The sequence below is a fragment of the Coloeus monedula genome (assembly GCF_965178545.1).
Source record: "Coloeus monedula genome assembly, chromosome: 2".
Taxonomy (NCBI): Eukaryota; Metazoa; Chordata; class Aves; order Passeriformes; family Corvidae; genus Coloeus; species Coloeus monedula.
Window position 1 is genome coordinate 10,766,814 of NC_138782.1, and position 14,499 is coordinate 10,781,312.

General features: G+C 37.5%; 1 protein-coding gene across 5 annotated transcripts in view; it reads right to left on the reverse strand.

Annotated features, from left to right (window-relative positions):
* Positions 1 to 14,499, reverse strand: part of AFTPH (aftiphilin) — a 41,992-nt gene that overhangs the window by 9,771 nt on the left and 17,722 nt on the right. Inside the window, exons 3-8 of one of the 5 annotated variants that reach the window (XM_082277011.1) lie at positions 11,569 to 11,723; positions 10,935 to 11,061; positions 10,560 to 10,616; positions 8,888 to 9,010; positions 2,836 to 2,896; positions 1,105 to 1,188 (exon numbers count right to left, since the gene is read on the reverse strand). In XM_082277011.1, the coding sequence (XP_082133137.1) occupies positions 1,105 to 1,188; positions 2,836 to 2,896; positions 8,888 to 9,010; positions 10,560 to 10,616; positions 10,935 to 11,061; positions 11,569 to 11,723 (607 nt within the window). Of the gene's footprint in view, positions 1 to 912; positions 930 to 1,104; positions 1,277 to 2,835; positions 2,897 to 8,887; positions 9,011 to 10,559; positions 10,617 to 10,934; positions 11,062 to 11,568; positions 11,724 to 14,499 lie in introns of those variants that run through there. The other 4 variants (XM_082277014.1, XM_082277013.1, XM_082277012.1 and 1 more) reach the window with 4 other exon arrangements.

A 14,499-nucleotide genomic window follows, 5' to 3' on the forward strand; every position in this document is an offset into this window, starting at 1 on the left:
CAAATCTGCCCTCTTTCATCTGATAATGGTATTTCTCAAGGGTGGAATAAAAAGTCATTTAGATTGCCATGCCGTGAAATTGCTTTCAGTGATTAGATTTTAAAACTAAAAAAGCGTGTTTCTAAAAACAAAAAATACCATAATAATTATAATCACTTATTTGAAATGTGGGAGGACCCCAAACATCTTATGAACCAATTTTAAAGATTAAAATCACTAAGAGGAAAAATATCTTTCCTATGAAAGAAATTGATTATCATGGCTTCAGGCACTGTATGGAAAGAGTACTTGCCTTAGCAACTTAACCTATGCACTGGAACAAATTCCCAAATTGTTCCCTGAAATTCCTGCAGAAATTTATTCAAAGTGTAGGTTTTCACAAGCTTGTGCAAAATACTCAGAGCATGTAAAAACCACGTGATAAATGAACTTAATTACTTTCAAGCATTATTCAATGAGAGAATGGTGTTTTCATCTTCTTTTTAAGGGAGTAAGTTGCAGATAAAGTGCTTTGGCTTCAAAATTAACATTCATGAACTTCTAATATCCCACAAACATGCAACTATCCTTCTTTTCTATCAAAAAGGCTGTTAAAACACTTCTTTCACTTTATTAGTAGTAGTAGTAGTCCACGACCTCCTGGGCTGTGATACATCAAGCTCCATAAATTTATATTCACATGTGGCTTCCAAATATCATCATAATCCTGTAATTTGGAGGCACTCAGAGAAGAGAGCAAGCCTCATATTTCAGCAATTGCCACATCTACACCATTTTTCAAATTTCCTTAAGTGCTTAGAAGAGTTAACTTCTGGAATTTCTGATTTGAAACAAGTGTTTTAACATCTTATTTGCAAGAGCATAGAAGACACTCATTCCTTCAGCAGGTGACAAATACAGAGCTGACAGTACCTTTTAAATACTTCGTACTCGATACAAAACATCAGAAAACAGAACACAGATTAAAGGAAAAACGCAGTAGAGAGACATTTTAGAGAAACGCAATGTAAAACTTCTCCTTGTTTGTAGGAAAGTCAAGTGATGTGCTCATGCTTTTAGTAAGTCGTTATATTCTTACAGTTGTGGTTTTAACACTCTGCTGACCTGGGATTGTGGTGGTGCTGCTAGAGCTACTGTCATCCACGGGCCCAAAGAAATCAAGGTTCAGAAGAGTGGAACCTCCACTAGCTTGAAATTCAGTGACCGTGTTGGTAGGCAGCCATATAGAAGGTAAGCCAAGGGAGGGGTTTATGTGTAAAAAGGGGTAAGACACACACTTGAACATGCAAGTTATAATTAGTACTCAGTACGCAATTTAAAAATCGACATGAAAACAATGCTTACAGTATTAGTTTGTACCTTCTAAAATGTTAACAACTTAATTCAGTGCACATTTCCTCATGTACAATGTAGCAAGGAAATCAACACTAGTAACTTTAAAATAGAAATATTTATTTCAATCTAAAAATGAAAGAGAACCAGCACGACCCAGAGAGAGATGTGACCAGTTAAAGGGAAACAATATATAGGTCAATTGATAGTTAAAATATAATGGGCTTTTCCTCCCCTCACTGAAATTGAAAGCCATTCTTTCATTAGGAAAACTTAGCAGATCCTCAAATAGCAAAGAACAAAAAGAAAAAAAAAACATTCAAAATTTTATTTAGCAGCTTTAAGCTATTAATTATCATTATCTTAAAGCAGCGTGATCACTGCGTAACAAATGCCACTCATATGTTCAGTTCCTCACTGGTAAATTATACTGTTCCCCTTTAGTACTAAAACAGAAATCAAACCAAGATACATTTTAAAGTTGTTTGTTAAAAAGAAAGCATGATGATTGACTGAAGTAGTAAGACACCAGACAACAGCAAAAGGGTCCATCCAGGCTTTCCTTCAGCACCATGATATTGCTATCCAAACTCTTACACCCCACACATTCTGCAACAACACAGTGTGGCAACACCTGTGCAGTAAGAGATGCACTTTATCTGAGCCTGCCTTTGAACTTGTCTGTCATCAGTTAGTTGCTGTAAGCAGGCCCCTTGTAAAGGAGTTTATTGATAGGTTTCTAGTCTGTCAATCAAACAAGTTTCCAGAACTTGTTTTATTTCCTTTGCATGCACTTACATTTCTGACACTGAAGGCAGTGGCACAACTTACTTTGCTATTAAAATAGACATAGGCGAAGGGTTTTTTAGGTGGTAACTATATACATTTACAGATACAAATGAGTTCATAGCTACCTCTTTAATATATTAGCTGTAATTAGCTCTTAAGTGTAAGCAAAAGTGATAATGAATGAAGTCACATTTTTGAAATACAAAATTATCTTTAAATCTGAAAACTTTCAGCTCAGGAAGTGTATATTTTGCCAACAGTTTGTGGTTAAAATATTGTGCTTTGAAGTAGCCACTATACACAAGTTTGTCATTCAGAGGATGTCTAAAGAGATAGCTGACTGGTGAAAAATACTTTTAAGAAATAAAACTCATCAACCTACAACGCTCATTTGTTTAGAGTTCCATTATAATCTGCAGTTACACATAATGAAGCGTTAATATTGCCACTGTGTCACTAGCATATGGCAGTAATCTAAAATAATACTTAACTTAGTATTTTTCAAACTATGTAATACTTCACACAGGGGCACTGTTAATCAGAAAGAAAGCCTGAATTTCCAAAGTTAGGAGTAAGAAATAAGTATTATATATATTTTTATATATGTGTGTGTGTATATATTTTAAAAAAATAATCAGCAGATAGATGTTTGTCTGAACTTTGTAGCTTTCTTATCTCTAGCTCTGGTGCTAGAGGCTCTACGGAGAGACGTACCATCTAAAGGGTTAGTAAGGCCACTGCTACTCCAGTCAAACTGGACAGGTGGTAGAGATTCCTAGAGTTGAAAAGTCAGAAATCAGATTTTATAGTCAGTTCAGGTTACAACAATGCAAAGCAGTTCAAACAACAGATTCTTTAGCGTCTAAACACTAAAAAAGACAACTAAATGACCAAGCCCCAACTTTTGGGAGGTGTGTATTTTCATAATATGCAGTAGAGATTCAAAGTAGATCTGTTCTACCACAGGAAAACCATTAAATTCTGAACAGCACAGACTAGGCAACTTCTAATTCAAACAGGATTTGCAAATTAACTAAAACATATGAATTGAATAACAAACCTTAAGGCATTGTTGAAAATGAAACTACTACTTTCACGGAAGATGAGGCACTTATCATAAAAAAGTTATGTATACACAATTACAGGGCAAATTTAGAACAGTGAAAGCTATCTGTACATCCGTGCTTTATCTTGATCATATACGTTATTTATCATCAAACAATCCATCGTTCTTTTCTCTTAAGAAACATAATCGCCATATGTGAGGGACAAACTATCAACACCCTCTCCACTCCACCCCCTTTAAAAATAAAAGTCCGGTGACTTATTATCCTTTCACAGTTAACTCATCCTGATCTATATACAAACCATTGGCAGCAGTGCTTGAACAAGAGGAGTATGGAAACATTGACTCCTTCTGGGAGCCCATCCTTGCCTTTTGATTTCCCCTTGTTAAGCCTTTTGGACACAAGCAAGCAGCAGGGACCATGCTCTAAGGGAAGGTGTGTTCAGGTGCAGTGTAACTTGCAAGCACTGTCCTCCTGTACTCTCAGGACACAAACTGATGGGACAGCAGCAGAAATGTCTGAAAGAAGCTGAACCTTTCTACTTCTGTGCAGTACACTGCTCTCTCCCCAGTGAAGTCAACTGTTGTGAAGCACTGGGAAAGGATGTGCCCTCAACTTCTAACAAAACAATCACAGTATGGAAGACAAGCAATGGACGTTCTCAGCAATATTTTTCAAAATGCATCAGTACTTGTTAAACTCCAGTGGCTGAGCCATATCTTCTCTTTGTTTTTGTAGAAAATCAGCCTTCATTTTTTAAATTTAAAATAACTTCCAACCATCTGACACTGAAGAAAAATGCAGATTCACTACTTGAGACTGTAGCAACCTGAGCTACACCTCTGTAGCACAATTAAGCTCACTGTAAAAGGCTTTTCCTCAGTGCTAGATGTTTACAGGAAGCAAAACAAAGGGAGCTGGAGATTTCTGTATTTACTTATAGGAAAGATTTTTCTAAGCAAGACATTTACTGTACATTTTTAGTACTGAGCACAGCTTGAAAAGTATTCTCTCCACGGAGGTTAAGAAGCTGATTCTTCACTTTTTACTTTGCTTTGGGAATGATACTACTGGTATTGAAATGATTTGCATGTAGATATAATGTCAGCGGTGTGGAAGCTCCACCTGATAAAGTAATGATTGCTCTCATCAGTAGCTTGTTTAAACTTTGTCACATGTAAAATATATTAACATTAAAAGGAATTTGTTGGAAAGAAAAGGGCAGTGAGTATGGCAATTTAGTAGCTTTCTGCCCTGAGCAAAATGAACTCAAATTGAAACAAAGTGGCTTCCTACCAACTCTCTTACTGAGGAAAACACCCACTACATTTTGTTTCAAAGGCCTGAGTCAGGACTGATGAGTGTGACAGAGCTGTATGGAAAAAGTGGCACCAACGGCTAAGTGTTTGCCTTTAATGATGGCTTGACTCTCAGATTTGACAAGGAAAGGACAAAGGATGTGAGGAATTCTTCCTAAAATAGGAAAAAACGAGTCTGACTCCAAATCCGTAAGAATATACCAAGTATGTTAGTCTGCTCTGTGGGATGAAGCCACCCTGCTGACTTCAACTACTTTGCAAAAGAGAGGGTAAGTAAAGCAGTCCTCACCTATACAGGACGCTGGCAAGCCCCAGTCTATACAATAGCAAACAAAGTGAAAGGAGAAGGCAGAGGAAAAAGCAAATTAAACAGAAAGTTTTCTGTTTCTAATTACCTCAGCGCTAAGAAAACTACACTGGGACACCTGAACACAGGTATTGAAACCTCAGCCAATGGGAACACACCCCGCAAATGGGAATATAATGTTTAGCCTTTCTGGAATTGTGAGCTTGTTAGACTACTGCAATTATTATTTTAATAATATGCTTTCAGGTAAAGTGCCCAATCTAGGAGAGTACTGAGAAATGGAGCACACTGCTTTCACTCCTCGAGGCCTCCATCTTAGATTACAGGACACAGTACAGAAATGAAAAAGCATACTCAGCTGTCAGAGTACTACTCTGACTGTTAAGGAAGTAAGAAAGAGGAAATTAAAATGCCTGCTGGTTTTACTGCATCATATTTCACTTTGATACGAGCAAGAGATGTTTTCACACAGTAATTTTAGAATGTATTATGTAAGAGCTCTTATAATCCAAAAGAGTAAAACGTAAATGTTTGTATCTGTGCCAATAATTACCCAAGGAAAATGAAACAAAATAAAAAAACAAGGAAGCATTTTGCTGTCTTAAAGCTGGGAGAAAAGAATAAAAGGACTTGTAATACAAATATAATGTCAATATTTAGATGGATCCCACAAACGAGCATCATAAACATTCCAGCAAAAGCTTTACATGTAAGTAATTCATACATTTCATTGTGTGTATTCATTGGCAAAATTATATCAGTTCTGAAAACTGCTCTTTTCAGACAACCCCTTTACACAGATGTCACATCTGACAGAACAGCAAGTTCTGTAGCATCTCTTACCTGTAAATCTTTCTCTCTTACTCTGTCAACAAAGCTACACACACTCTCACACTCTTGGATCTTTCTCACATGTATAACTGGAGAGCAGTTCCTGATGGAGCTTTTGGCTGGTGGCCAATAATATGGTAGTTTGCATCTGTCACTGTTAGAAGTCCTGATGGTCTCTTATGTAATTAAAAGTGTTTTTAGAGACTGTCACCCCAAGGGGTTTAATTAAGGTTCAGTCCTTAATAGCCAGCAAGTGTAAGATGCGTATTTCTATTACAACCTGATCCCTAATTCAGTGTCTTACATGCAAGCAGATGTGTTGTAATGGGCACCTGCAGAAAAGAATCACTAATAATTTTCTTCCAGAAAGGTCTGGATCACTGCAGATTTTTATTCCAATATAAAACTTATTAAGTAAAACTAGGCAGGTAACCCTACCAAAGAAACATAGTCCCAAATGGAGAGAAGAGAATGCTTTGAAGCAATAGCAGAAGATCAGAAATATCTGGACAACTTTTTTCAAAAAATCCAAAGAAAAAGCAGGTAAATAAACTTCAAAACATTAACCAGAAAACAGTATCAAACCAAGAGAAAGCACTCATCATTAAGTCCAGACAGCAATCCTTTAGACAAACACTGGAATGTATTTTGCATGCACTGCCTGAAGACTTGGCTGTGATGTAGAAGCCCACTAGAGCAGTATAAAAATGAAGAGAAAGGCACCTGTCTCAGGTCTAACAATCAAAGGGTACCTATTTCACCAGCCACTCATTACACCTGATGTGCCTTGACAGAGCCTTTACTTCAGCTCTGTGAAGTCTTTGAGATACCATGCTTGGATCAAGGCAACAGTAATCAGGGGATTATTTCATATTCTGTTTACTGCCTTATAGTCATGAGCACAGAAGAACAGAGAAATAAACCCCTCAATTGTCAAGATAAACAACAGATCAAAGAAGAATTTAGATGCTACCTTCAAATATAAAAGAGAATGACTCTACAAAAATCATATTTACACAATAAACTAATGTGACAAACCAGTCAGTAACTTGCTTGAGAACTCAATTTCAAAACCCTTGTTCTTACAGCTTAAATGGCACAGATGGAAATTTGTCCACACTATTTCCACAGCCTAACTCAGTGAGACCCTCTGCAGGGAATGAGGGCAAAACATTCAAGAGTTTCTATCATAACTAGGAAGAAACATTGCAGCTCATTTGCTGCTTTTTACCTCATTCTATTAGTTCTAAAGTTCTCAATTTTAAATCTCTGCATGCTTTTGTCTGTTTGCCTACAACAAAAACATTTATGAGGCATTTCTCTGTTTCTACAAATGTTCTTTTCACTTTTGCCTAATCAGTCTTTCTTCCAAAGTCTTATTCCCTTAGCAGGAAGTCACACACACACGTGCACAGACACCGATCTGCATACAAGTGCCATAAACGCCAGCCTTCGAACAGAGGAGAACTTTTCCTTGAGCAAAGAACACGAATCTATCAACCAGAGCCTCTCCTTCCAATACGGATGTCAATATTCTGAAGTCTGAATATAGCGATAAATCATCATTCTGAAAATGGAGGAATTTAGAAGTTTAGCTAAATAATTACACATTAACCAGGTACACTTAGGAGATACTTGAATTGTTGCAACTAAATTACTTGCATTTAGAATAAGAAGTTTCAGAGTCCACAAAAACTGCCTGTATTTCCACTGACTATTTAACAATGTTTGTAGCATAGCTCCTAATGAAATGTTTGGGCACATCATCTTATTACCACTACAATCTGGAATATTCCTAAAGAGCCATTTGCACAATGTGACATGAAGCTGGATTTTCCCCAAAGCAAACAGAAGCCACCAATCATTGACAGAAGATGAGACCAAGAAAGAAAGGAGATCTCTGAGATGGAGAACTGATCTTTCACTCCCTGAAACTTTTGGAATATCATCTAACTGTGGCCTCCCAGAGCTCTGAATGGTTACAGTCTCTAAGCCATCTCTTCCCCGAAAGCTTATTTTAGTATTTGTTTGTTACCTTTTCTTACATCCAGTTTAGCTACGCAGTTCCACTACACATGAGGAGCAGCACAGGAAGCACCAAACATGTACTGCTGTGCAAACAACGCCAGCTCTGAGCCTACTGACAAACTGCTACTCAACAATTTCAAATAATTCTCCTCTGCTACAAGCATGTCGTACATAGAGCTCTGCACTGTGCCAGAGCAAGGACTGCAAGAACATCACTATAGTCACAAGCACCTACTGTTAAGGTTAGGTGTAGCCCAAGAATAAGTCTTTCTGGAATGCCTTCACTCAGAAGTCACGAGCATATCAGGTAACTGGAGATGCTGGGTGGATTAAACAAGACCTGCACTAAAGAGGGACACAGCTGAGTCTCTGAATATGTACTGAGCATCACTGTAATGACACTGAAAATGAAGTATCTCTGCATATCCCATTAGCTTGTTGACAACCACGCACATTGCAACATGCATGGCATTTAAGAGCTCTTCTAATATCATCACATCAAAACAACAACAACAAAGAATTTGTGAAATTCAAAAGCTCACTCCTAAACTCCCCAGAATTCATTTTGTATCAGACTTTAAAGACAGAGAAGCCAGCAAAACAACTCTGTGTAACTGATAATTCAATAAAATCTGGCACAAAGGGCCAAGAGAATTCATACAGTCAGGCACATATGCTTGTAATGACCACACCCAAAATCCCTCTCCAGGCAGCTGAGCTGCTTTTCATGACATTCTGAAGAAGTAAGAAAGGGTAAAAGGAAATGAACATGAACAGTATAAATGTAAATAGGGTAATTCAGAAAATCAAGTGCGAACCAACACGTAGAACAACCTCCAACAATAAGCTCCAGAACAAGCAAAGACAAAGAACCTTAGCCAGAGGACAGATGAGTCTAACATTACATATAAAATTTGTCTAACTGCCCAGTGCCTTTGAGAGCAATCTGAGGTGTAACAGTAAGGATCATCAGGACTCTGAAATGCTGGCCACCAACTGCTACAGCCTTACCACAGGGACTCCCTTCCAGTCACACACGAAAAACAGATCCAAGAGCAGGACTTCAATCTGACACAAGCAACACCTGCCTTTTACATACAGGTGTCTTTGAATACACCACCTAGATATTTTAAATATAAAGGAAGAGACAAGGCATCCCATTATTCCCTCATTCTTTCTTTTCCTCTTCTCACCCTTCTCTCTCTGTTTTTTACCTGGAACTGATCAGATGCACATGTGTTCATCTCTGGTGATACAGGAGGTGTCTGTCCTATTGAAGCTATTTTTTCTGCTGCAGATATTGGTTTCAAAGGTTCCTTGGTAGGTTCTAACATACCCTGAATAAACAAATAAATAATCTAAATTAAAAAAAAAAAATCACTTGCACACACAGACACACACATTTACAGACATTTCAAGGGCTGAAGATGCTGAAAACTAGAATACACTACTAGGTAGCACCACCCTCAAATAAAGGCTTGGGGGGGTAACCATGTATCTCTGGGACACTTTCACTGTGTCGAGAGGGGCAGGAGTGGATGGAGCAGAGGAAAATCCTCCTGGGTCCCTAGGCCTAAGAAACATTTTAGAGACAGTAACAGAAACCCAAGTGTTGAGCTAGAGCTTGCTTTCAACTTTCAGTAATGTAATTTAAGCTGGAGAAAACAGTCACTTGATAAGGTGATATTTTCTCCTCCCAATTGTGTGTAGACTATTCCAGAAATATCAAATGACCCATCACAAAAGTACATGTGCATTCATTCCAATTCAACAATTCAGTAATCCAGAAGAAACAAAATAAATTAGCAGTTTTCAGAATGATACCAAGAATGATAATTACTGAGATGGAAATAAGTGCATTAAGAAGCATTAAGAAAATAATTACATTCACATTTTTAATTTTAAGCAAACAGTTCAAGGATAGATAGGATTATGAAAAATGTCTGAAATGTGATCTTGAAGAAAATTGAGGGTCTACAGAAAACCCAAAGTTTACATTGAGACATGCCAATGACTCGAGAACTATGAGAAACCCCCAAATAAACACACAGGATGTGCAACTAGAGCATTTTAAACCACTTTCAGGAAGTCACTTGCCAAGATCAGCTGTCCCACAAATGTTTCTGCACCATATTAGGTGAGCTTTGAATTTACTCACCAGTTAAATCAATTCTTTTGGACAGCAGAGAAACACAGAAAGCAATGTGGCAACAGAGAACAACAATCCACTTAACTCCTACTATCACTGCTATCCAGCTTATTGTGTGCAAAAGTATATAAAAAATTTAGGAGATAAATAATCAGCAACAACAACAAACTTGCAAAAAACTAACTGCATGTGTTGTAAACATAGTCCTGCTCACAAACAGGACAAAACCAGCAATTGCTCTGAATTGTTTTAACTATCTGTATTTCGATACCATGTGTGCATCCAAAGAAGTACATGAGCAGACCTTGATGCATGAGAAAACTGTAGAAGTTGCACATTACGAAATTAAATCAGCCTAATATAAACCAAAGAAAACCATTTCTTTACTATTCCATTTGCAGATGATCGTATGAAAACATACGTGTTTTTGTATGTGCTTATACAAAGATGTGCACCATTTTTTGAGGAAAAAAGAACATTTATTTTGTTCAGACCAGCAAAAACCACAAACCTTACCTTCTCACTGTTTTTACTAAGTACTTCTTTCACTTAAAATCAAGTATCTGCTTGCACACATAATGAAAATTGTTTGGTAATTCTTTTCTAGATTTCTACTGATGCTTAAGCCATAACTGTACTTACAAAAATATCTTTCTGCACCCTTGGTGTTTAATGTAATTTATTTCATTATATGATGCTGTTGGAACTATAATAAAAAAGATACTAAAAAGGCTTACCAGTCCTGCTGCATACATGGGTACTATAACAGGCTGCTTCTTGTTGCCTGTAAAGAGCTGATAAAACAACAACAACAAAGAATTTACTTAAGAGTTTGTGTGTCAGTGATGGAAATGGTTTTCAATGCTACATAATTTGCATAAGGTTAGTATCACAGAATAAATACTATGTTAATTACAACACAATGGCTAAAAACTAATGTGACTTCTATATTAATAAGGCTTATAAAAGGTTGCCAAGTGGTCTGTCAAGAACAGCCATGTTCTGTCCAGCTATGCAATTAGGAGACAGGCATTCACACAAAACACTTCCACCTGATTCTACATTTTAAGCAGCTTCGTTACTTAGAAAGCCAGTTTTACTGAGAGACTCACAATATTTCTTGTGTCGATTCCCAAGGAGCACAAAAGCTTTTTGTTGCTGTGGGAGCCACCCCACTGGTATCTCAGTCCATATGCATCATGGATGTCCTGCAGCTCTGTCCACACGTCCATCAGTTCCCTGCACAACCCATCATAAATCAAGTTATCATTCAGAAAAACAGCTTAGCAGCCTTGAATATTCATTCTGTTTTATAATGCAAGTGACTTATTATACATTCCAATTAAACTTATGACCAAGCACAATACCCAGGGGCACCAAAACTGCACAGTGTACTCAGAACAATTATAGTTCAGACTTCTCACTGGAAAATGATGTCCACAGCAGACAGGGCAAAGCCTGCTTAGACTTCATCATCACATGAATAAATGCAGTAATTTATAGCAAGTGTAACTAATAAGACATATTCTGGTTAATTCAGAGACATCATTGAAAAGAAGATGATAGGCTGCTGAGTTGCTAAGTGAAGTACTCCTGGCATATGTAGTCACTGAAAACAAGCATTCTGCTAGATAGCTAATTTTCAATTCACAGCTTCTCAAAATGCTTGAAGCAAACACCTCACTTTGAATTACTGCTCTATGTGGTTCAAGTTCATTTTGATTTTGTTGCATTGTGGTTTCTTACCCAGAACTTCCTAAACTCTCCTCAGCTGTTATTTGCTTTTTGTTATTTGCTTCCAACAAATGATTCAAGGAACTTATTTCTTCTTCAATTTCAGCAACAGGCATGGAAGGAAAACAGACTTCAAATATTCGTTCCAGACGACTTAGCAATGTTGTCTACACCAAAGAGAAAATAATTATGTCAAGTTCTGCTAACTGCTTTAAAGATAAGTCCAATATTACAGCAAGATGGAAAACAACTTACAGCTAATACAAGGTTTCACTTACCACAAAATATTAACTGTCAGATGACCATAAGATTCTTTAAACACCCAATACAGGCTTCTAGCTACTAAGAAACAGTAAGGATCTTGCCCTCTGCAAAGTGACTTCTTACAGAAGAGTTCAAAGCCACTCCGTTAGAAATTAGTAGAAAATGTATGCAACAAGATCTATGCTATATAAGGATAATGTCTCAGCAATATAAACAGCACTTATTGGAACTAATGGTTTCCAGACATTTTAATTCCAAAGCAGGAACTGGGCCTTGGCAGATAAATCTAACATGAAAAACAAAACAAAACCCAAACAACCTCTTGCCCTGACAAAAACAACAAAAAAATCACCCCCCCCCCCTTTTTTTGACAAGCATAGTGTGCTTTCTTCTTTTTAAGTTCTTCCCTTATGTTTCTCTTTTCTCTTCTGTATTTCCATATAGACAGGATTTCAACTTCTTGTACCTCTATTAACTAGTCTCAGACATCAGATGTACCACTGATATGGAATTTTTTTCCCAGTTCAACCCATTAAAAACAGGTAAGCATCAAACTTTTAATATTTGTTAAAATATCAATTGCAAGGTATGCTCATAAAAATGAGATTAAAGCCTTTTCTCATTTTTTCCAGGAACACCTGAATCTCTTTTCTTGCTACGGAAAGGAGGCACAAGCCTGGCATTAAGTGCAGCATTTCTATCTTCCTAGTTTAGTGTTCCTCAGCAACCACTTTCCCAGTGCTCTGCTGCAACACACAGGGCAGCATGCAGCAGCTCCAGCACCTGCTTTTCTACTGGGGAAATGGAAAAGAAACAGAGTAGGCGGAAATCCCAGGAGCATCCCACGGTGTGTGCTGTTTTAGCTGTGCCAGCAGAGCCCTCCTGTGGAGATGCAGCATATTCCAGCAACAGTGTTGAATTTACACACATAAGCCTCAAAACAGAGGGGTTTTTGTTACAAATGAGATGATCTGAAGTTCAGAAAAGCAAGGCTGTAGGAGGAAGTTACTTATTTTAGTTAGGCCAATCGATACAACTGGGACAAACCCTCATGCTGCAAAATATCTGCTTCACAATTCCAAGAGTTATCTACAACATTTCTCATTTGAATTTTTAGCTGAAAATTTGCCTTGTCTCTCATCTCAACAAAGCAGCTCACTGACCATGAACATCAGCAAACGTAACAGAGGTAAATGCCACATTATCTGTATTGGAGTTCGGATGATGAGTCGGGAACTGGGAATGAGTCTGTCCAGACTGTTCTTTTTATTCTGCCACTAACTGCAAAAAACAGGAAAATGAATTGGCTTAGAGCATCAGCTCTTCAGTTTTACTACCTGTGAAAGAAATGCCTGACTGGGACAGCCACCAGGTACAGTCATTTGCAAAACATAATGTCGAAATGTGCAAAGATCTGCATTCAGAGCATACCTGACTCACCCTTTTTTTCTTCTTTTCTTCTCCATTACCTCTCTGGTAAGTTCTAACCATAATGAGCCATGTTCTACAGTACACAATTTTCCTTTTAAACATCTCTTAATGCTCAGTCATCTGGCCATACACTAAGTTGCAATACTTGCAGGCTGTTTTGTGTTTGTTGACCAGAACTAAGACACTAACTTACATTTTTAGGAAGTAAAACGAAACAGTATTCCCGATTCTAGCCTAATGCTCCAGCTCACAAAAGCATACTCTGCTTCAATTTTAAACCTTAACTTTGCCTACAATATATCACTTGCCCTTATCTTAGATCAACAGGTGATGCTTACTTCATTTCTGTAACACAGCAAGAGTACATACCCCCAGGGAAAAGCAGGAGGCAGATGAATGGCATTGGATTGTGGAAATAGCAAGGCATCATGTTTCTTGAAAAGGATCAACATTTGAGAACATGCTAGTGACTAAAAATATGCTTGCTTAGGTAATGAAAGAATTAACAGAACATCTCTAAGAACCAAGCAGCATCTCAGTCAGTGTCACACTTCAAATTTGAGTTTAAGAATTGTGCTAAAATTTCAGGAACAGTTTAACTATAGCATTCTTTACACTTCCTGTCATCTTTTCTAAATTTCCAGGAATACTTAGCCCTTATTTCTATACAACAAAGAATGGTTTCCATAGCAAACCAGAGTAATTAATTCTGTGTGTGCAGATACACAAAGGGAGGAGTGCACAAACACACATCTCCCGGCAGTGGCAATGGAAACAGCTGAACTTTTTCTTCTAACTGGGGATGAAATCCTGTGGTCACAGCTTTCAGGTATAAAGGGCATTACCAAGATTTTAAAGCTGGTGTAAATGTCCACCTCCTACAAACTTTAATCTATTGTTGCATAAATCAGACTGCAAGAAAATACTCTGTATGACCAGAAGTAAAGTCATGTCTGTCTTTCTGACGGGAAAAAAAAAAAAAAAAAAGGGTAGAAACCAAGAATTTTTATCCACTTTTCATGTGGATAAAAGTCGCTAGAAGTATTTGATACCTGAGTGTTCTCCACAGCCATTTGAAAAGAATATTCTTGAAGGCTCTTACAGAAGATGTAGAAAGGCTACAGCTGCCATTAAACATTAACTGTGATTCTCCAAACACTGATAAATTCAAAGCCCCATAGTTTCTGCAAATGCATAGAATTTTTGGTAGACACTTCAGATATGTGGTAATCACCACCAGAACCAAAC